The sequence below is a fragment of the Garra rufa genome, chromosome 17 (assembly GCF_049309525.1).
Source record: "Garra rufa chromosome 17, GarRuf1.0, whole genome shotgun sequence".
Classification (NCBI taxonomy): domain Eukaryota; kingdom Metazoa; phylum Chordata; class Actinopteri; order Cypriniformes; family Cyprinidae; genus Garra; species Garra rufa.
In genome coordinates this window covers 27,477,923-27,499,486 of record NC_133377.1, presented here as the reverse complement: position 1 = coordinate 27,499,486, position 21,564 = coordinate 27,477,923, and the positions used below count along the sequence as shown (strand labels likewise).

Below are 21,564 nucleotides of genomic sequence, written 5' to 3'. Positions count from 1 at the left end.
CACAGAAAAAATTAAGCATCAACACAATGGAAGTGGATATGACCACAAGCTCATTTTTTTTTAACTGAAAAAAAAAGTCTTACAGGAATTACATGGAAACAGATGCAATTTTATGATCCTATTAGGCTATGCATTTATGTGGCCATAAAGTAACAGTGCAGTATGGTATCTTAAAATTGAAGCATTCAAAATTTAAAAGGAGTTATTTAGAAAAATCTGTTGGCTTTCTTATGAGTGATGCTGTCTTGGGGTTTCTATCCACCTTATATGTTCCCATAAGAGTGGGCGCAGACATTTGTAAATTTTATGGGTCTGCCTTCCTGCATTTTGCAGTGCCTTGCAAAAGTATTCATACCCCTTCATTTTTTTCACATTTTGTTTTGTTGCAGCATTATGTTAAACTACTTTAAATTACTTTTTTTCCACATCAATCTCATACACCATAATGACAAAGCACAAAACAGGTTTGTAACAACTTTGCAAATTTATTAGAAATGCAAAAAAAGAGCCCGTTGCATAAGTATTCATACCCTTTTCTAGGACACTCGAAATTTAGCTCAGGAGCATTTATATTGCTTCTAGATGTTACTACACGTTGAGTGGCAAATTCATTTGAATGAGTATGATTTAAAAAAGTACACACCTCTCAGAAAAGGTCTAACAGCTGAAAATGCATATCAGAGCAAAAACCAAGTCCTGAGGTCAAGATAACTGCCTGTAGAGCTCAGTGACAGACTTGAGTTAAGGCAATGATCTAGGGAAGAGTTCAGAAAAAATCTGCTGCATTGAAGGTTCACAGAAGCATGTAGCCTCCATTATCCATAATGGAAGACGATTGGAACAACTAGGACTCTAGAAAATGTTTTAAGTGTTTTATTTTTAATAAATTTGTAAAATTTGCTAATCTAGTTTTTTGCTTTGTCATTGTTATGGTGTATGGAGTGTAAATTGATGTGGGGAAAAAACTAATTTAAAGCAGTTTAACATAATGCTGCAACAAAACAAAATGTCAAAAAAAATGAAGAGGTATGAATACTTTTGCAAGGCACTGTACCTGTACAAAACAGCTAATTTTGCTGCTTGATATTGCAAATTGGTGTGTCTTGCTATATTATTTTAATGTATTATCTTAATTATGAAGACACTGGTTTGTGCAAAAAGTTTTACTGCACATTGTTATTCTTCTCGTTATTTCCCTGCAGCGGCTAATGAAGATGTGCTAGTATTATTTTCACAGAAAGGCTCGTGCCCAGTATCACAATTCTTTTTCTAGAAAACATCTCTCTGCAGTCACATATGTGTTAAGAAAATGTTTTTATATCCTCTTGTGAGCATCTGAGGAAATCTGCACTGACATTCAAGGTTGAGCGTTTGTGTAAGAAATTTTTTTTTCGATCCATTATGTCCCAAAGCACAACTATTACAGTACAGCAAAGATGAGGGTCGATCAATCATATAATACACACAAAAAGAGGCAAGACCTCTTAATTATACCTCACTGTAGAGGAGAGGAAGCATGTTTATACACTAAGGCCCTGTCCTCCCTCTCAGATATCCAGCTGAACTCTTAGATTTTATCCTTCGTTTTTAATACTGTTATATGATGTTGTGCTTCTCAGGAAAATTTATAATGGATGTACAAACTCTGCCCTCAGGAGATTTAGTGTCTGACACGCAATTCTGAAGCATGAGGTCATGGCTTGCTGAGTTTGTTTAACACTTCTCCATAGGGATGCTGACTCAGGGGCAAACTCATAAAGATATTCTCTGAGGATTGATAGATTCCTGAACATTTATATTACATTAAATACATTTATATAGATAGATAGATAGATAGATAGATAGATAGATAGATAGATAGATAGATAGATAGATAGATCTGTGGTCAAATTATTGAAATCTACAAATTCAAAATTGGGACAATATATTTGTGTTAATTGTTATAGTTTCCCATATATTAATATCAGAATTATTAATTAAAATGATGTTTGAGTATTAAACTTACCCTAGTTTATTAATAGGCCTACAATTCACCAAAAATCACAATGTGACTAGTAAACAGCAATTATAGCAAATAATAAACAGATCAAAAAAGGATTAATAACAAAAATATGACATAACAAAAACACATTAAAAATAAAACAACAAATATGACAATATATGATAAAAAAAACTGTATTAACGAATACTTTTACCCCAGTTTCACAGACATGGCTTAAGCCTAGTCCTAGACTAAAATGTAAGTCTGATCTTAAAATATATCAGTGCCTTTGTTTTGTCTCAAGATGCACACCAGTATTGTTTTTTCTGTCACATTTATAAAAAAATACTTAGATGTCTTAATTGAACTATGGCCTAATCCTGGCTTAGGCTCAGCACTGTTTATGAAATCAGGCTTTAATGTTTTCTGACTGCATTTAGGAGTTTGACAAACTGTGAGTATAAAGTAACTAGGCTACAACTTTTCAAATGACTTTTTTTCAAGTTATTTTATGTTTATGCTCTTAGAAATGGATCTGTACTATCCCTGATCAGGTTTATTGTTTTGCATTTTAGGCTCATTTCGACCACAAAGTGTGTGCTTTCTGCAAGTGTATTTTTTTTTTTTTGTTGTTGTTGTTTTTTTTTTGTTTTTTTTTTTTGTAATTTTTAATATCAGATTTGTGACGACGGACATTTCAGTAATGTTTAATACTGTGTGCAAAACAATCCCTCATGGCTATCATATGGAAGCCTATAAAGTCAGAATTATGAGATATAAACTTGCAATTGCGAGTTATAAAGTCAGAATTGCAAGGTAAGTCACAATTCAGTTTTTTTTTTTCAGAATTGCATGATATAAACTCACAATTACTAGAAATAAAGTTCAATTCTGCCTTTTTTTATGCAATTGTGAGTTTGTATCTCGCATTTCTGGCTTTTTTTCTCAGAATTGTGAGATATAGGCCTGGTTTCACAGACAGGGCTGAGTCTAAGCCAGGATTGGACCATAGTTCAATTAGGAGATTTAAGTAATTTTTATAAATGTGGTGTATAAAAATGTGCATCTTGAGACAAAAGGCACTGATATATTATAAGATTAGTCAGTGCAAGATTCTTACAGCTAAAACAGCTCAGACTTACATTTTAGTCTGGAACTAGACTTAAGCCTTGTCTGTGAAAAAAGGGGATAAACTCGCAGTTGTGAGTTATAAAGTCCAACTTTGAGGGGAAAAAAGACTGATATGTTCTCAGAATTGAGTTTCATATCTCACAATTCTGACTTAACCTGCAATTGCGTGTTATAAAAACGATATCAAAATTGCGAGATATAAACTAGCAAATCTGAGCAAAAAAGTCAATTGCAAGATATAAACTCGCAATTCTGAGAAATCTTTATTTTTCAAAATTGTGATTTTATGCCTTACTATTTTGACTTCATAACTCACTATTGCAAGTTTATATCACACAAATTTGAGTTTTTATCATGCAATTCTAACTTCATTTCTCACCATTCTAACTTTATGGCCCAGTTTCAGAGACAGGGCTTTGTCTAAACCAGGATTAGGCCATAGTTCATAGGACAAAAAAAAGTAATTTTTATGAATGTGCTTAGAAAAAAAAAAACATTACTGGTGTGCATCGTGAGACAAAACATAGGCACTGATATATTTTAAGATGAATCACTGCAATTTAATTTTAGTTGAAACAGCTCAGACTTACATTTTAGTCTGGGACTAGGCTATTGTGAGTTTATATCGTAATTCTGAGAAAAAAAATGTCAGAATTGTGAGATGTAAAATTGCATAACTTTTTTATATTTTTTATTCAGTGGCTGAAACAGGCTTCCATACTATTATACCTTGTTATAAAGTGCACACTAACAGTACACTGTAAAAAGTTTTCACCAGATTCAACTTAAAAACCTAAGTTCAGCAGCCGCCTTAAAATTTTAAGTTAAATCAGCTTAAAACTACAAGTCATTTTAACTTATTACAATAAAAATGAGTTGATTTAACTTGTGAGTTGAAATGACTTAAGTCGATTTAACTTAAAATTTTAAGTCAGCTGCTAAATTTAAGTTTTTAAGCTAAAACTGGTGAAAACGTTTTACAGTGTATAACTTTTAACATGTATACTTAATATGTGACTACCTTGTGAATACTATGGGGACAGCTCCAGTCAGACACAGGACACTAAAATTCAGGACTGTCCTCCAAAAAGGTGGATGTCTGGTCACCCTAATCTAAGTTAATATTTAATATGATTTATTTCAATATATATTCATAATTTAACTTTTTAAAAATGTCAGGAAAACCTACTCAGTTGGTCTTGCCAGCCCTTGCATCAGACACGTCACGCTCTGTAAGTCGACGCACTCCGGAGTCAAAACAACGAAACATGATGTTTAACGACCTGCCACATAACTCTACACTTTTTCACGCACTTGCCCCTGGAAATGGATACATTGCAAACGTGTCTAATAAATTAAAAGCACCGGAGCTAGAAAGTACCTCTTTGTCCGTAATGAGCTCATCTGATTGCATGAGTACACTCACTCTTCCTGACAGTAAAAGCGCACGAGAGGTGGGGGTGGGATTTCCTCTCGGCCTGTTGGCAGGTTGGCCGCCGACTCCTGATCACGTACGAGCTGATTTACCGTCCATTTCGTTTATTTATGAGGCCGCTCCAGACGGCTAAACACAATCAATAACGTTCATTGCAGCAGAGCTTTATTGGATTAGAGACAGATTTGAAGCCTACGAGCTGACACTGTTGACTTTGGTGCGCCCAAAATGTTTGAGGCAACACTTTACTCAGGTTGTTATCCACGAAAAGAGGATGTTGTGTTTAATTTTTCTTTTTTACTCATCTGCTTAATCTCATCTGTCTAATTTCTATGTCTGTCCCAGATTTGGGCACTGGTTTTCCTCTACTGTGCGGTCTTGCAGGTATTTTTTATTCATGGTTGGCAGCCAAAGTTGGACGGCTAGTCCAAAAACAACATAGTACAATATGATTCTCACAGTGCAAATATTCTGTAATAACTATGAATAAAACCCTAGAGTACAATTCTTCAAAATTGTTACTTTCAGGATGAAAAAAGTGGTTATTTCAATGGCAATGTGTTCCACCTACTGCAAATATTTTGAAAACCAAAAGCTTTGCCTGTAACCTCAGTGCAAAAGCAGAGCGATGTATTTACCTCTTTTTTTATCAGCATTTAAGACTTAATGGTGCCTTTAATCAGAGACAGATTACCACAACATAAATCCTATTTCCCTGCTCAGAGTGATACGCAAATCAGTAACCCAAGGGTTTCGGATAGTCCAACGAAGCCTGTGTCTGCTCAATTAGCTGTGATGGCCAAACAAAACAAGCTCAGGAACAGTTTTAGACTCGGAGGAATTGAAAGGCAAACAGAAAGGCGGAGAAACAGGGAAGTGCGACACGCACCAGCAGGTACAGGTGCTCTTACTCTGATTTTGGACCCTATGGCCTGCCTTGACCAGGAGAGATTTTCAGGCCATATGAATGAAGGAACCACTGGACCGTACGTCTAGTGCAGACAGCTGTACCAGACGTTTGGGAAGTCAATTCACACCTGGCTTTTTGGATGAGGTGCCCATCCATACCAATGATGAACGTAATAAATCAGTTGAAAGCTTAGTCGGAATGGAAACCATCTGAGGGCTGGTGGAGAACAAATATTTGTGTACTAGATGAGTTAAATGAGGTATTATGGAAGGAATGAAATGTGCACGGAGAGTGAGCTATGTCTCAATTAGCATTTTTAATTTAGATGAAGTCGTGTGGACAATCAAAACTGTGTAAGTGCTCTTGGCCGTCAGTTTTCTTTTAACCAAGGGTTTAGGAAAACGTGGGGTGAAATGAGGTCATTAAAATGGTCTCAGTTCGAAACACAAAGGGAATTTGGGGCCTTGACATTTGACCTGCATTGCAGAATGACCCCATATATCATTCGTTCTGGATGATCTGCCTTTATCTCAACATCTGCATATGATTGTGCTATGCTCTAATGATAGTCTGCATTTTTTTGGTCTTTAAATATCTTCTAAAACAGACCAATTCATCACAAATTACTAATTGCATTATGCCTTGACATACGTCAAAGATACATTGCATCGCATTCAAGGTATATTTGAACAGAGATTCCCTGAGAATCAGACCTATGACTTTGGCATTTCTAGCAGCATGCACAACAAGAGTTAAACATTGATTATTTTATGGTAAATATAATAATAATATACACATATGTAAATCAGCACATTAGAATAATTTCTGAAAACTTTAGTAATGGCTGCTGAAATTCAGCTTTGCCATCACAGGAATAAATAAAAAATTTTCAAGTTATTTTAAATTGTAATTAATTCACAATATAATTGTTTTTACTTCATCAAATAAATTATACTTTGGTGAGTTTAAAAGACTGCTTTCAAAAACATAAAAAATATAGTATATAAATATAAAAAGTATAGTATGGTATTCTAAACTTTTGACCAGCACTGTGTATATAATACTATAATTATATATAGTATATGTGTACTTCAAAGTATTAAAATAAAAGTGTAGTTCAGTTTCATGCAATAGTAGCCTGCATGAGAGCTCTTCTCAGCATTTTCATATTGGAACACTATTGTTATGAGTACCTCTGCTGGCAGTTCATTGCACACACACTTTACAAACGCAAACATTATTTTAAAGAGAGTTCACCCAGAAATATAAATTCTGTGATTAATTACTCACCCTAATACTGTTCCAAAGCTTTAAGACCTTTGTTGGATAGTCCTGTCTATGGAGGGTCAGGAAACTGTCAGATTTCATCAAAAATTTCTTAATTTGTGTTCTGAAGATGAACAAAGATCTCACGGGTTTGGAACAGCATGAGGGTGAATAATTAATGACAGAATTGTCATTTTGGGGTGACCTATCCCTTTAAGTCTGCACTGTTTTTAAATTCTCTATGGTTTTTCAAACCATTTCAAATTTCTTCTATATTTTATAACTATGACACAGATTTTTAATGTTGACATTTTTGACTGTGGGTCTGGTTAGTGGATATGACTGTTGAAATGCTGCACTGTACACTCTCTTTCTCTCGGGTCTAGAATCATGAGTAGTTTAGAATTTGCTCCATTTGTCTAGAGTTCTCCTGCAGTCACACTGACCGTCCACTACACATGCACACTGACACAGCCCTATATCATGTGACTGACAGCCAGCAGCTGCCTTCCCTTTGCTTCATGCAAGTACTATTAATAATGCATCTCAATGCTATTAGAAAACAAACCGATAAACATAGGTGACATACTTACCTTTTAGTCAAATACACAAAATTTTAAATATGCACAAGCACAATTCTCTGCACTTAAATACATTGTGTAGTATAAAGTAAGAGAAGCATTTCTAGTTCAACTGCATTATAATTTTGTCAAATCCTTACTGTCTTAACATGCTGCCAGGTGCAATGCAAGACTATCCGCTGTGTACGCAAGTAGAGTCTCCTTCAGGTGACTTTTTCCGTGCCAAACACATTTCTGCTGCTGTCTTGGATCGAGTGACTCCTTGACATGATATGTGTTATTGTAAAATTGCATTTCTTATTTTTTATTGAACGACTCTTGTTTGGCCCTTTACATTTGCAATTGTTACTTGAATACATGCACTGGTGTACAATATACTTTGAAATGATTTTCATCCAAAAATGCTAGTGAACTTCACAAATAATTACAAAGAAATGCCAAGTTAATATTGTTGTCAAAAATCCCGCTGTATTACATTTTTCACAGTTTAATTGACTGTTGGGGAGCCTATGCATATCTACACAGTTCACATTGGTAGTTTCCATTGACAATCCAGTGGATACTGGTGCTTTGCTATTTGATAATCTTGAGAAGCACCAGGTAATGCTGAAAACAAAGTCAATTGAATTCAAGTATCCAGATAAGATGCATAAAGCAGCTGTCTGCACATTTGCACAGCCTAGGAAAAAGCTTAACACTTACTGACAACTTTGCCCTATTTACCCCCAGCAATGGGCAATGTCTATGACGAAACGTGATTCCCCACCAATCCCAGAGGTCGGTAAGTGTCAAGGAAAGATGATCAGCGGAGATGCCTGGCATACTTTCCAACGCCATGTAAGGTTGGTTCACCCATTTCAAAACCACTAGTGCCTAAGGGAGAGCTCAGACTCTAGAATTTACTACAGGTTGGGAATTACAACGAGGTGTTATATAAAAGCCAAAAAACTTGAATGAGAGAAGGAACCCCTGGAGGTAAACAATGTCAGCAAAGAAGCCCTCAACAAACAAGAACATTAAAAAGCTGCGTGCCATAAGCATGGTGTGCAGCTTAACACAGAGCTGGCAGCAGTGGGTGAGCGAAAATGAAGATAAGCAGTCCAGCGAACCCAGCGGATGGGCCCCGTGTTACCCAGAAGACCCCAAAGATGCAAAAAAGGTAGTTCCGAAGATCAAACCACTTTCCAATCAGGACCCTACAAATAAAAACCAGGATGATGTGGAGGCTGCTGGGGAGTCACGCATTAAAACCGCACAAGTGGTGAAAACTGTGACAAGGGAAGCTCAGGAGAAAAGTGCGGGCATTGACTTTTTGACCAAACGTATCTGTAAGGACCCGGAAACTGATGAGCTAGACAAGATGCTGAGCAAGAAAGGGTCACCCACGCGACGCAGGAAGTGCTCCAACATGGTTTCGGAGCTGACGAAGGGCTGGAAGGAAATGGAAAAGGAGAAAAAGCAGGCTCAGGAGGGCGGTGAGGATAATGAGGATAAAAGCCTGCAGCTAGGAACCAACCAGGAGGACACAGAGAATAATAGGACGAATGAAAATACAGAGTCTGCTGTCACAATCAAAAGATCCACTGGTTTCAAGTAAGTTCTGGTCGTGTAATACAACAGATGAGATAAAAAGTAGAGTGTTTTTTTTTTTAGGACAAAAAGTGATGAAGCAAATGTTGGGTGATCTTTTGGTAGGGTGCAAAAGGTTAGTCGGTCATGGTGATATTTAGATGTTATGAATCAATGTATTTATAACTTATGCTGTGTTTGATGGATATGTAATATGTGTGTAGTCTGCACCATGTTGTGCACTATTTATTGGGGTATAGTACTTTGTAATACAAGCAATATCAACATGAGCTTTACAGCCATACTGATTATGCACACCAACTCCAACGCAACAACTTTTTGCTGTCCAACTTTTTGCTCAGCCAAAAAAAAAAAACATAAGTAATGGTGTTTCTGAATGAATCAGTGTTTATGAATGAGTCACTCATCATTCTGATGGTACAGTGACTTAAAGTAAAGGCTGGAACACTACACGACTTTTAAAGTCTGAACAGATTTAGAAACACTGGGCATCACACTTACCAACTTTGTTATAGTCACAAAGGAAAACTGGGCATCATACACTAAATGACTGAGGACTACCAGACTTTAAAGTCTGTGTGAACCAGAAGTTGCTGCCGACTTCTTTTCAGTGTAGGGAGGTATTTTTTGACTTAGACGGAACACTGAATATTCTGATCATAACAAATTCAGGCAGAAACGTGCGCCTTATTGCTAGGAGATGCATGACAAATTAAAACAATATGTGTTCTAAAATCGACTGAAAATATCAAACATGTTTGATATTCTCAGACTGGATGGATTCATAGTCTGTGACCATGATCCACTATGCGATTTTCTATGAAATGTGTCAACTTCAGTCTCCAGACTGGCTATGACTTTATGCAACTAGCATCAACTTCTACCAACCGTAAAATTGGCGGAAAAGCAGGACAAAAATTGTGTAGTGTTTTCTAGTCTTAGAGGGTTTTATAAGATGTCAATATTTGGTTAAATTTCGGTTGGAGCGTTGGGTGACCAAAACTTATGTCAATTCAACGTATAATGTCAGCGTTAATTTGATGTCCAACACTGACAATGATATTTTGTTGTTTTTAAGTTGTGTAACCAAAATCCAACGTTAAGTCAACGTCAAATTGATATCAAATACTGGCGTCAACCCGATTTTCATTCTCAACCAAAATGCAGCATTTGTCCAACGTTGGGGTCCAATGTCAACCTGACAATATTGACTACCGGTGTCTACTGGTATATTGTAGTTCACCCAAAAATGAAAATTCTGTCATTAATTACTCACCCTCATGTCGTTTCAAACCAGGGCTTAAAAACGAAAAAAAAATCCATTCGGTTCACTCCGAGCAGAATCGATATTATAACGTTTCTGTTCTTGCGTTCCTCATTAAACAATACGTTCCGAGAACGGTTTTCTAGAAAAAATACCGGTTAATAACGTTATTTTATTACACGGCGCGATAGATAGATAGATAGATAGATAGATAGATAGATAGATAGATAGATAGATAGATAGATAGATAGATAGATAGATAGATAGATAGATAGATAGTGTGTGCCTTTTAATAACATGTTTGGCATTATGTTTACAAATGATTCAACCAAATTCCGTGTTCGTGTCATCTGAACTTCTTGTCTTTAAAACCGAAAGTAAACGAGTTCACCTGAAGGCCGTAACTAGGGTTTGAAAATTAGAGAGGTCCGAAGTAAGGTTGAGAAACACCGCTTTAATTAATGTTTTTTTGATGACTTAACGTTGACTAAAGAGCATGAGACGTCTTCCTGCTGGCAGTAACGGTAACGTTATTTGTCAGCCTATTTCATTCTGTAACAAACAGATTTGTATTATGCTATTGTTTTTGATAGTGTTATACATTTCTTTCAGATATTAACGATGATCGCTGCGTTTGTCTTACCGATTGTGTTATCTTCCTGTCAGCAATTAAGTTACAGAATGTCTAAAAGATTTTTTTTATGAATGTACAATGTTGCCGGATATTGCTACGAAAAACAAGCAATTACAAAATAAAGAAAAAGATATCCGAAATAAGTTCAAAGCTTGTGTTTTGTAAATAAGATTAATATATCAGTAACACTAACATTCAACTTTCCACTTTATAAACGTCCCAAAGTGTCACAATAAATTGGAAAAATGAGTCAAAAAACACGTATAATAGGTGGATCTGGCAACAAACGGAGGCTGCACACGCGCTCTCACTCAACGCGCTCTCAAGCCCCGTTCACTGCGCTAGCTTCTCGCAGCAACATGAATTGCAAACACTCATGTGATATGAGGTGGTTTAAACGGCTAAATAATCATTCAGAGAGCTTGGCATTTTATTTTTGAATATACAAAAATGACCGAGGTCCGGACCTCGGTGACCTCATAGCTGGCTACGGCATATTCCTTACCTAATATAGCCAATTATAGGCTATTTTCACTCAAACAAAACAGAACTCCAGATAGTTATGCTTTTACATTTAGTGCATAAAAGCAAAAGAAAACGTAATGCATAATTTTAACTACAAGTTTTAATTAGGCTACAATAACTTAAACCTAAACATACACATGAAACAGCCAGGTGTAACCTTAAGCTCGCATCAGAAAGGCTTATGTCTGCTTCGCGGGCATTTCACGGTGTATGCGTCACCGTCGCATTTGCGCACACAATTTGAATTCATGTTTTTGGTCTGCCAAATTGATATAATAAAGAGAACGATAAAAATACCGTTATTAACCGGTTAATTTGGAATTTCTGTTTCCGTTTCTGTTCAGAACGATTAAAATTGATTTTGTTTTCGTTTTTGTTTTTGTTCCTGTTCAATGTCATTTGTTTTCGTTTTTCGTTTTCGTTCTTTGAACCGGTTCAGAGCCCTGTTTCAAACTCCTAAGACCTTTGATTATCTTCGGAACACAAATTAGACATAAAGGTCCTACCAAGTTCATGGCCCAGAAAGGTACCAAGAACATTGACAAAATAGTCCATGTGACATCAGTGGTTCAACCGTATTTTGTGAAACTATGAGAATACTTTTTGTACGATAAATAAATAAATAAATAAATATCAACTTTATTCCACAATTTATCTCCCCCAAGCTGTCTATGGACGGTCAGAAAGCTCTCAAATTTCATCAGAAATATCTTAATTTGTCCAAAGATGAACAAAGGTCTTTTTTTGGGGGTGAACTATCCCATTTAACTGGCTACAAAGTCACAAAAATACAAAATTCCATGCAGTTGCTTTAAACAAATGTGACTAAATGGCTATATATAAATAATATCCACAATCTTTTTAGGGGCAAGAATGACGTCGAAGATGCCAACAAAATAAATGCCTTGTCCAAAAAATACAGCGCTGTGGGCAACTTAAAAAGTCGCTGGCAAAACTGGGCATCGGAGCATACCGTCAATCAGAAGCTCAACCCCTTCAGCGAGGACTTCGATTATGAGTACTCCATGTCAACACGGCTGCGGAGGGGTGAGGAGGGCTACGGGAGGCCCAAAGAGGGCAGTAAGACAGCAGAGAGAGCCAAACGTGCAGAGGCGCACATCCACCGGGAGATAGATGACTTGTGCTTCATCATAAGGACAATGGAGGACCCGGATCCAGACGGTTACACTAGAGTGACTTTTGGCGATCTGTTTGACAGATATGTGCGGATCTCTGATAAAGTCGTGGGCATACTAATGAGGGCCAGGAAGCATGGAAAGGTGGCTTTTGAGGGGGAGATGCTATGGCAGGGTAGGGATGATGGAGTCATTATTACTCTGTTAGTATGACAGAAGACTGACACAAGACTGATTTTGCTGCTATAGAAAGGTAATATTATGTTCAATTATATTATCAAATTATTATGGTTCTTAGGCCTGGTTTCACAGACAGATCTTTGACTAAACCAGAATTAGGCCATAGTTCTGTCATTTTTCATAAATATGCCTTAGAAAAAAACATTACTGGTGTGCATCTTGAGACAAAACAAGGACACTTCCTGGTGAAAAAACCAGCCTAGGCTGGTTGGCTGGTTTTAGCTGGTCATAGCTGGTCAGCAGGCTGGTTTTAGAGGAGTTTTGGCCACTTTTCCAGCCTGGCCATGCTGGTCTTAGCTGGACAGGCTAGGAAACCACCAGCTAAAACCAGCCTGGCCAGGCTGGGAGACCAGCTAAAACCAGCTACTTCCAGCTCAAACCAGCTAAGACCAGCCAGCAGGGCTGACATATTTTAAGTTGAATCAATGCAAGTTTCTTTCAGTTGAAACAGCTCAGACTTACTTTTTAGTCTGGGACCAGGCTTAACCCTTGTCTGTGAAACCATGGAGGGGGTGGGGGGGTTCTATGTGTTTACATGTATTTATTACAGTTTGTGAATTTGCAGACTGAGTTTTTTGAGCTGTCTCAGCTCTTGCCGTGTTTGCTTATTGTGTATGTGTATGCAATTACAAAGATTTGTTTCACTGAATCATACTTTGTAAATAAGAAACTGAAATGAATTGGATTTTTTTGCACTAAGGCTATACAGTAGAGATAAAAGGGGCTGCTGTGTTATTATTTGTTATACTGTAAATCATCCAGAAGAGGGAGCAGTGCACTAACGCTACAATTTCTTCCTTGCCGTGTATTTGCAGTCATTATGAAACGGGATATTATCTCTGCATTTAGTACATGATGTACCTAATAATAAACTACAAGTATTTGAGTAAAACAAAAAATATGTTTTTTTTTTTTTTATTAGTTGTAGTTGTCTTATAAAACTGACAATAATATATATCCTTCACATATTCATCCACAGATGCTGTCTTTTGGAAGTAGTCTACTTTGCGAGAAGCACAAGATTAGTTTTTTCTTTCAGGGTAATTTAAAATGCCAGTAAGGAAACGATGTCTATCATCTTTCGAAATACGTTGCAACTAATTGCAGCATGTTTATGGGAAGCTACACCCATTAGTAGTTTTTCTTGCTATGTAATTGTATTAACCTGCATAAGTGCATGAAGACAGTCATGTAGCAGAACAATGTGTTCAGGCAGAGAAAACTGATAAGTAATGCCAAACATTCGTTCTATGATTGTCATTTGTCTGGAAACCAGAAAAACAAGAGCTGACTGTAAACTTTAGGAATGCAGATGAAAAAACATTAACGGGAAGTGCTGTTTCATGACGTAAAAATCTTATACCTAGATCTGATGGACAGGGAAGCTCTGTAGCTTTACCTAAAGGTTTCAGTTTACGTCAATGGCGTATAATAGTACTCTACACTTTATTAGCTATTCATTTGCAATGGTAAATGTCCATAATCCACTAATAATATCAAAATAAATTTAATATAAAAAGTATAATTTCAGAAAAAGCTGACTTGGTTGCAAAATGGTCATTATTTTTTCCAGGATTTGTGATGTCCACCGAGGGGCTCCAAATGCAATGACATTGATTTGGAAGTGTACTCTCCATTCATTGACTGTCTGTGGGTAGTGGTTGAACAAGTGTCTTGAGGGTTGTTGAACTGCCAGAAGGCAACCTCTAATTGTCACAAATTACAGCTGGAAGATGAAATTACTGGTGTTTTACTTTCCTAAGACTTGGATAATGACCTTGTTCTTAATGTAGGATGTCTCCATTATATATGTGTACAGATATTCTTCTCCATCTCCCTGCCACAAAAGTGCCCCCAAGACAGGCATTTCATTAGAGTGGGTTCAACTGAATTGAAGCAATACTGTGCAGTTGTTTTGCTTTTTGTTGAACTAAACCTGTTCAGAATACTTTCATACCACCACACAGAAGGCCTAAAATGAACTATGTGTAATTATAGATGACACATAGTCTAACACATCTCCCATAACCTGAATTCAGTTGTGATGTGAACAGTTCATACAGTGATAGGGATGTAGGTTTACATGCTAATCATTTTCTGAATTCTTCATGCTCATCATTATTGTATTCACTCATGCAAAATGAAGCCTGGGTTTTGCAGACAGTGATCTGTATCTATAATAATGTCTCTTCAGTTTCTGCATTCTCCACTTTATACTTAGCTTCTGTCTCATCCTGGGATGTCAAACTCTTTCACTGGAAGTGGTCCTGATTAAGAGCTCAATAAAGAATTTATGTGGCTCTCCAGTTGTTATGATTCAGTGTTGTCCTTTTTAAAACTAGAGCTGAAAAAGTAAAAGGAAACATTTGGTCAAGCTCCAAAAAATGTTTTCCATAAACATTTTCCTAAAATGAGTTTTGAAGGGGCCTTTGACTTACAGTTTGAGAGTTCATACTGTAGGTTAAGATTAAAAGGGCTGTCTTTCGAACATGATAGGAATGATAACAATGAAGGAAACCTCTATGTCACAACAGTCAGAACTTTTCAAAACTAAGCTAATATTCAGTTAAAGGCATGCAACAGGTTTAGTTACGCAAATTCTACAAAAACAAAAAGCCTAGCAGCCACATTTATGAGCAACAATACAAATTTCTTGCAGCATAGAATGTGTTTGTAATCTAAAAAAAAAAACAAGTCTTCAAACATAATTCTGAAACATGTTTTTCATAAGAGTTGACAACCAGTTTACCTTCAAATGTGTAACCCACATTTTCTTGCAGCCTATCCACCATATTTGTACATTTTATGGGTCTGGCTTTCAGTCTCATCCGTGCCCAGCTATTTTAAGCTAAACAAAACGGCTTGTTTTACTGCTTGATATTGCAAATTGGTGTGTCTTACCATATTATTTTAACATATTATCTTAAAGAGGGGGTTCAATGCTGTTTTGTGCATGTTAAGTTATTTACACTGTTAAGAGTTTGATTCCCAAGCTAAACATGGCCAAAGTTAAAAAACAAAACAAACAAACAAACAAACAACAACAACAACAACAAAAACTATTCTGTGCCAAATACACACTTCCGGGTTCCTTACAAGTTTCGGAAAGTTTTTTATTTTTTTATTTTTTTTATTGCAAGACAAACAGGAAAACAACGATAAACAGCACTGCATAGAAATACAATAACATGAAAGAAAAAGAAAATAAATAAATAAAAAACAGCACCTCAATCAGTAAGAAAAAGATCGTCATATGCCTTAAGAAACTTGTTATTCTTGTTATCATCAATAAGTTTAAGAGAATGAACAATAAGCAAAATCTCTGCGAGAAAGACATCAAATCTAGGTAACATATTAAGAAATTTGGATTTATGAATAAAAAATTAACAACAAATTCAGTAGCATGGTCACTACTAGAAAAATATAGAAATATTTATTTTAGTGTAAATTTTAAATCACATTTTATAAAAGAAGATAGATAACATCTTAAATTCTCCCAAAGAAATTTAACTTGATGTAAACCTGAAGTAAAGTTTCTTCCTCAACTTTACAGAATACACATAAATTAGAAATATCAAAAAAGGAAGCAATTTGGGAGTTTGTTGGGCAAACATTATGCAAAATCTTAAAATGTATATCTCTGATTTTATTAGAAATGCTAAATTTTTCAGGAAGTAACCATGCTTTCTTCCAATGTATACAGTCAAAAAAATTAGTCCAGAAAAATTTACATCTAGGGGATGTATATACTGAATAGTGTAACATTCGCTTTATAAACTTACTGTTACATTTTTTATCAAGAAGACAAACTATGCAAACATATGCAAAGGTATGTTTTAAATAGAATCAACAAAACTTGGAGACAAACTTTTGATGACAGAATTGAAAGATCTTGCTGGCAGAGGAAGATTGTACAAAATCATAAATTCTTCATATTCCAGTATAGTACCATCATCTTTAAATAAATCCAAAACAAAAACAATACCTCTGTCATACCACTTGTCAATAAATAAAGATTTTCCACGGATTAAAATACATGAATTATTCCACAGAATTTCTTTGTGGGGAGAAAAGTTGTGCACATAACACAGTTTCCAAGCAAGTAGAGCTTGTTGGTAAAAATTAGAGAGAGAAATCAGTAATTTAGAATGGGTGAAATTGCATTTTAAAAGAAAATCTAAACCACCTAATCTACGAAATATAGTTTTGGGGATATAGTACCAAATTGAATCATTACTACAGAGACATTTTTTTAAAGGGGCTATATGTAACTTTCTGAAATTTAAACTCGCGACTGACACCTGTGGCCAAAAAACGGAACTGCTCTTCCTTTCTGCTCGCTCTCGCAGCGCGCACTCGTACGTGCAAACTTCACAAGTCATCCGCTGCAAAGAAGTCAACATTATGTTTACAGAGGTAAGAACAGTCAAATACATATATTGTTTGAGAAACTAAGTTTGTTTGCAATAATAGGCTAATTGCTGACCAGCGGTGGTGGCAGAGTGATCTGAAACGTTTTACGTCACATCCGCAGACAGCGCGCGAAAAATCCGACCCGACAGAAAATAGGAAAAATAGGATACAGGCTTATAGGTGCACCCACTGTGAGCTGACAAGGTGTCAGTATGCTCATCAGGAGATGTTTGAGTCATATGGTCAAATAAAAAGGCTATTGTTATGTTTATTTTGGGGAAAAAGTTACATATAACTTAGCCCCTTTAACCAACTAATTCTAAATGAACTAACTAATTCTTTGAAATCCAAAACTTCCAGTCCACCCTCAGCAAGCCTATTAGACAAAACAGATTTCCTAATTTTATGGGACTTATTCTTCCAAAGAAAATTCAGTAGTTTCGGAAAGTTTTTTTCAATCATGGCTCTTTATGACGTCCTGAAGGGTGGAACTCCTTGTATGGGCATTTCTCCCGGAAGAGCGCGCCCGCGCACACATTGACTAGAGGGAGCGCAAGAGCGCATCCATCAACGCACTTCATTCGGATTTGTACATCGTTTCATACTGAAAGATGGAGCGGTCCAAGCTATAAAAGATCCCGTTCATGATTCAGAACTGCAGCTGGTAAGTGAAACAGCATCAAATGTATGTTTTTTTGGCAATCGGTGAGCGAGTGCTGGTCAGTCTTTAGCTCCGCCCACGGCACGCCTCCAGGAGCTCGGCTGTTTTCGGAGGGAATCGTAAAGCTGTATCTTTCTTTTGTAAATCTGATAAAACTAAAGACTTTTTGGAGATATGAAGGATGCAGTACTACTCTATAGGTCAAAATTAACATGAGATTGGTGAAACTATGGGTGTTATATGCCCAGTTTAATTATGAGCACACGGGTTTGTAGCACAAACAGTTTTACCCATTTTTTAAAGATTGCGTTGCCGTTGGATAAATGTAAATGTCATAGTTAAATAAATATATCTATGTATTTATTTACATCAAATATTAATACATTAAAAATGCATTCAGCCTAGCCTATATTGACTATTGGATGCATGTTAAATGTTTATATAAGCAAACAAACAAATCTCTGTGCTGACTAACATAATGAGTTGAAACCGGTTTAACAACGTGGTTACAGATCCAGTAACTTCAAGGTGGAACTACAATACCCAAGGTTCTTTGAGAACACATTTCACGCTTTTCCAGCACACTCGGCTTTGACAGAGGTTGCTGGCAAGTGTTAATAAGCAAGACGTTTTGGCAGAGTGGGGTACTCAGACAACCAACAGCTTTACCTTCACATAATGCGCGAACTCATGGAGTAGCAGTATGGCTGTTCAAGGTAAGACTTTAATAAACGTCTCAAAACGAATTTCTGCGAAAATGTTTGTTTATTAAAAAGAACGCTTCAACAGCAAACAAACAAACAAACAAACAGCGCTTCCCCACAGCCGGGTTGGAATTATGATTGGCTGCCGATCAGCCGCAGATCTTTGTCCTGCTCTTGCGCTGGAAACCTATGACATAGAGATGGGCTTACGGGGCCCGTGGGCTTGAAATCAGTCTATGCATGTACTGTGAAGATTCACGATCTGCATCATTCAGCATCTGCACGTCCACCCACTGATTCACATCTCGCCGCGGAACACCATCGAGAGCAACAGAACATAACACAGCATGTTCCTACTCTGAATGAACCATTTTAATGTTTAGAAACCGTATTTTGTCTGACTCTTTCGCGTAGGTCATTGAGATGCGATGCGCTTTTCATTGAGGAGAAGCGGACTGACGCGAACGCGTAATATAAATCAGCTTTCGTAAGGCGGTCGAGCTGGACGCTTCTGTTAGGCAGGTGTTTCGTTTGTGTTTCGACCACCTGCTCTGGTACCATGATGTTAGGGCAGTCTCCACACCTTATCGGGGGAATCCTCTGGATTCAAAACCCAATGCGAGGTAGGTTTATCACCGAGGATGTCCGTGTTGCTGTAATGATCTGTCATTTCTCGAAACTTGCATTGAATGAGGTCTTATCGATTGTTACTTTATCGTTTTGGCAGATCAAGTAAACCAGTTTTGCAAGGTCATGAATAATGTGAAGAATTAACATCACTTAACTTCAGTCACATGTATAATCTAGTGATTTTATAATCTATAGTATAATCTAGTGATTTTATTGCCATTGAATGCTTTGATTTGTGGAAAGGAAACTGGGTTGAGCTATTTTTAAAAGAGAATTAAAGTCCTCAGCACAAAAACCTATTTGACATTTCCGTTCCTGTGTAAGAGAAATATAGTTGTTTGCACAGGACTGTGATACACTGCACGTTTACCCTTGTGACAACGTGCCCCAATAGCCCTGCATGTACAGGTACTGTATGTACAGTTGTTACATTGTAACCTGTCACTTCACAGCTAATTATGTGCAAATATAGCAACATGTATACAGCAAAACAACTATGAAACAAAAAGTTCACTTGCATATTTATAGAAATATAATATTTTAGTTTGGTAAACAAAGGAGGTTTTGGGAATCTTAGAATAACCCTCCTATAATCATATAATAATCCTGAATCTTAAAAAATAAAAATACGAACGTCAGTTTATTCAGGATCTTGTTTGATTCGTAGATTTTAGTTTGATCCGATTTGGTCTGGTTCCAAATATGATATCAATTCTATTAACATTCCTTAGATTCTTTAAATTCATATGCTTTTATAAATAACATTTTACCTATAATAAATAACTTTATCTGTTCATCTGAAGGCTAAGGAATCAAATGCCTTTGAATGTCTCCTGTGACTATAAGCGCTCCGTCACTAGGCCATTCCAACATATATTTCTCTGCACAATTTTACACACAGAAAGCATACCAGCATTCCTCATTTTATATATGGCAAACATTTCAACATAACTATTTTTCCACCTATATTTCCTTGTCAGTGTCGTATCTCACATGCAGAAATCTAGTGTTCTGCAGTTTTATAATGTGTAAACATAACTCTAAAAGCACAAAAATATCAATTAAAGATGTAACATTCAGCAGAGCATGAACAAAGCAGCCCTCCAGCTGAGTAATACTGTGTCTTGTTCATTCAGGCTTGATTTCAGCTTATATGTCACATCTCTGATGACCAATCATGAAGCAGAATAAAAAGTGTTTTTAAGAGGCAAACCATTTATACCAAAACACCCAGAGCAAGACGAGATATGAGATCCATTGATAGCCTTCAGTTAATTTTAAATCATGACATGGAATTTAAAAAAAGTTTGTTTACATTATGATAACTTCTCTGTCCATATCCTTATGAAAAAGTTTTTATAAGCATTCGCTTGACTTATTTGGGCAACCCATTATAGAGTTTTTTGAAGTTCAGTGTTGTACATTTGTAAGTTTAATGAAGACAGGGTAAAAGAAATGCATCTTAACAAGCTTTTTTCACTTCCTTTTGATAGTTCTGTCCTTAATTGGAGTGTCATACTGTACCCAATACAGTAATTTGCATCCTGGGGAGCTAGGATTGCATATCCAAACCTTATAGTCAGCATTTTGAATATGTCCTGTCTCAGCATAGAGTCAAGAGAATAAAGTAACTGAGAATATATGTTTCACATTAAAGGCATATGCACAAAAATATACACATCTTTACAGATAATGGATCTTTAGGGAGTGTACATTGTTCAGTACAACTCCTTGCTTGTACTGCTGGCCTGCTGTTTTATTCCACTGAAAAAAGAGCATTCCTTACTGATTTCTTGCAAAACTTTGTGTGATTATTTCAAACACTTACAGTTGTTCAAAGAGTCTTGTTGTATCATCTCGGTGGATCTCATACCTCGTCTTGCTCTGGGTGTTTTGGTATAAATGGTTTGCCTCTTAAAAACACTTTTTATTCTGCTTCATGATTGGTCATCAGGGATGTGACATATAAGCTGAAACCAAGCCTGAATGAACAAGACACAGCAGTATTACTCAGCTGGAGGGCTGCTTTGTTCATGCTCTGCTGAATGTTACATCTTTAATGGATATTTTTGTGCTTTTAGAGTGATGTTTACACATTATAAAACTGCAGAACACTAGATTTCTGCATGTGAGATATGACACTGACAAGGAAATATAGGTGGAAAAATAGTTATGTTGAAATGTTTGCCGTATATAAAATGAGGAATGCTGGTATGCTTTCTGTGTGTAAAATTGTGCAGGGAAATATATGTTGGAATGGCCTAGTGACGGAGCGCTTATAGTCACAGGAGACATTCAAAGGCATTTGCATTCTCAAGCCCCTGAACTGACTCAAGATCAAAACGGTGAGAGACTCCCTCCCACTCCAGGCAGACTCAAAGAGTGATGTGGTGCAACACATTGCTAATATGTATGCAACGCTGAAGAAACTGTCGAAAGATAGTACGTTCCAGAACACAGCTT

General features: G+C 36.6%; 2 protein-coding genes across 3 annotated transcripts in view; both read left to right on the top strand.

The window, feature by feature from the left end:
• The first annotated feature begins 8,193 nt into the window (after window positions 1-8,193).
• On the top strand, window positions 8,194-13,208 carry abrab (actin binding Rho activating protein b). Its single transcript, XM_073822356.1, has 2 exons — window positions 8,194-8,897; window positions 12,183-13,208. Exons 1-2 carry the CDS (start codon window positions 8,287-8,289, stop codon window positions 12,664-12,666), a joined length of 1,095 nt encoding a protein of 364 aa, XP_073678457.1. The 5' UTR covers window positions 8,194-8,286; the 3' UTR covers window positions 12,667-13,208.
• A 5,165-nt stretch (window positions 13,209-18,373) lies between these two features.
• samd12 (sterile alpha motif domain containing 12) overlaps window positions 18,374-21,564 on the top strand; it is a 123,824-nt gene continuing 120,633 nt past the window's right edge. Inside the window, exon 1 of one of the 2 annotated variants that reach the window (XM_073822284.1) lies at window positions 18,374-18,483. In XM_073822284.1, the coding sequence (XP_073678385.1) occupies window positions 18,471-18,483 (13 nt within the window). In that variant the 5' untranslated portion in view covers window positions 18,374-18,470. Of the gene's footprint in view, window positions 18,484-18,792; window positions 19,095-21,564 lie in introns of those variants that run through there. The other variant, XM_073822283.1, reaches the window with a different exon arrangement.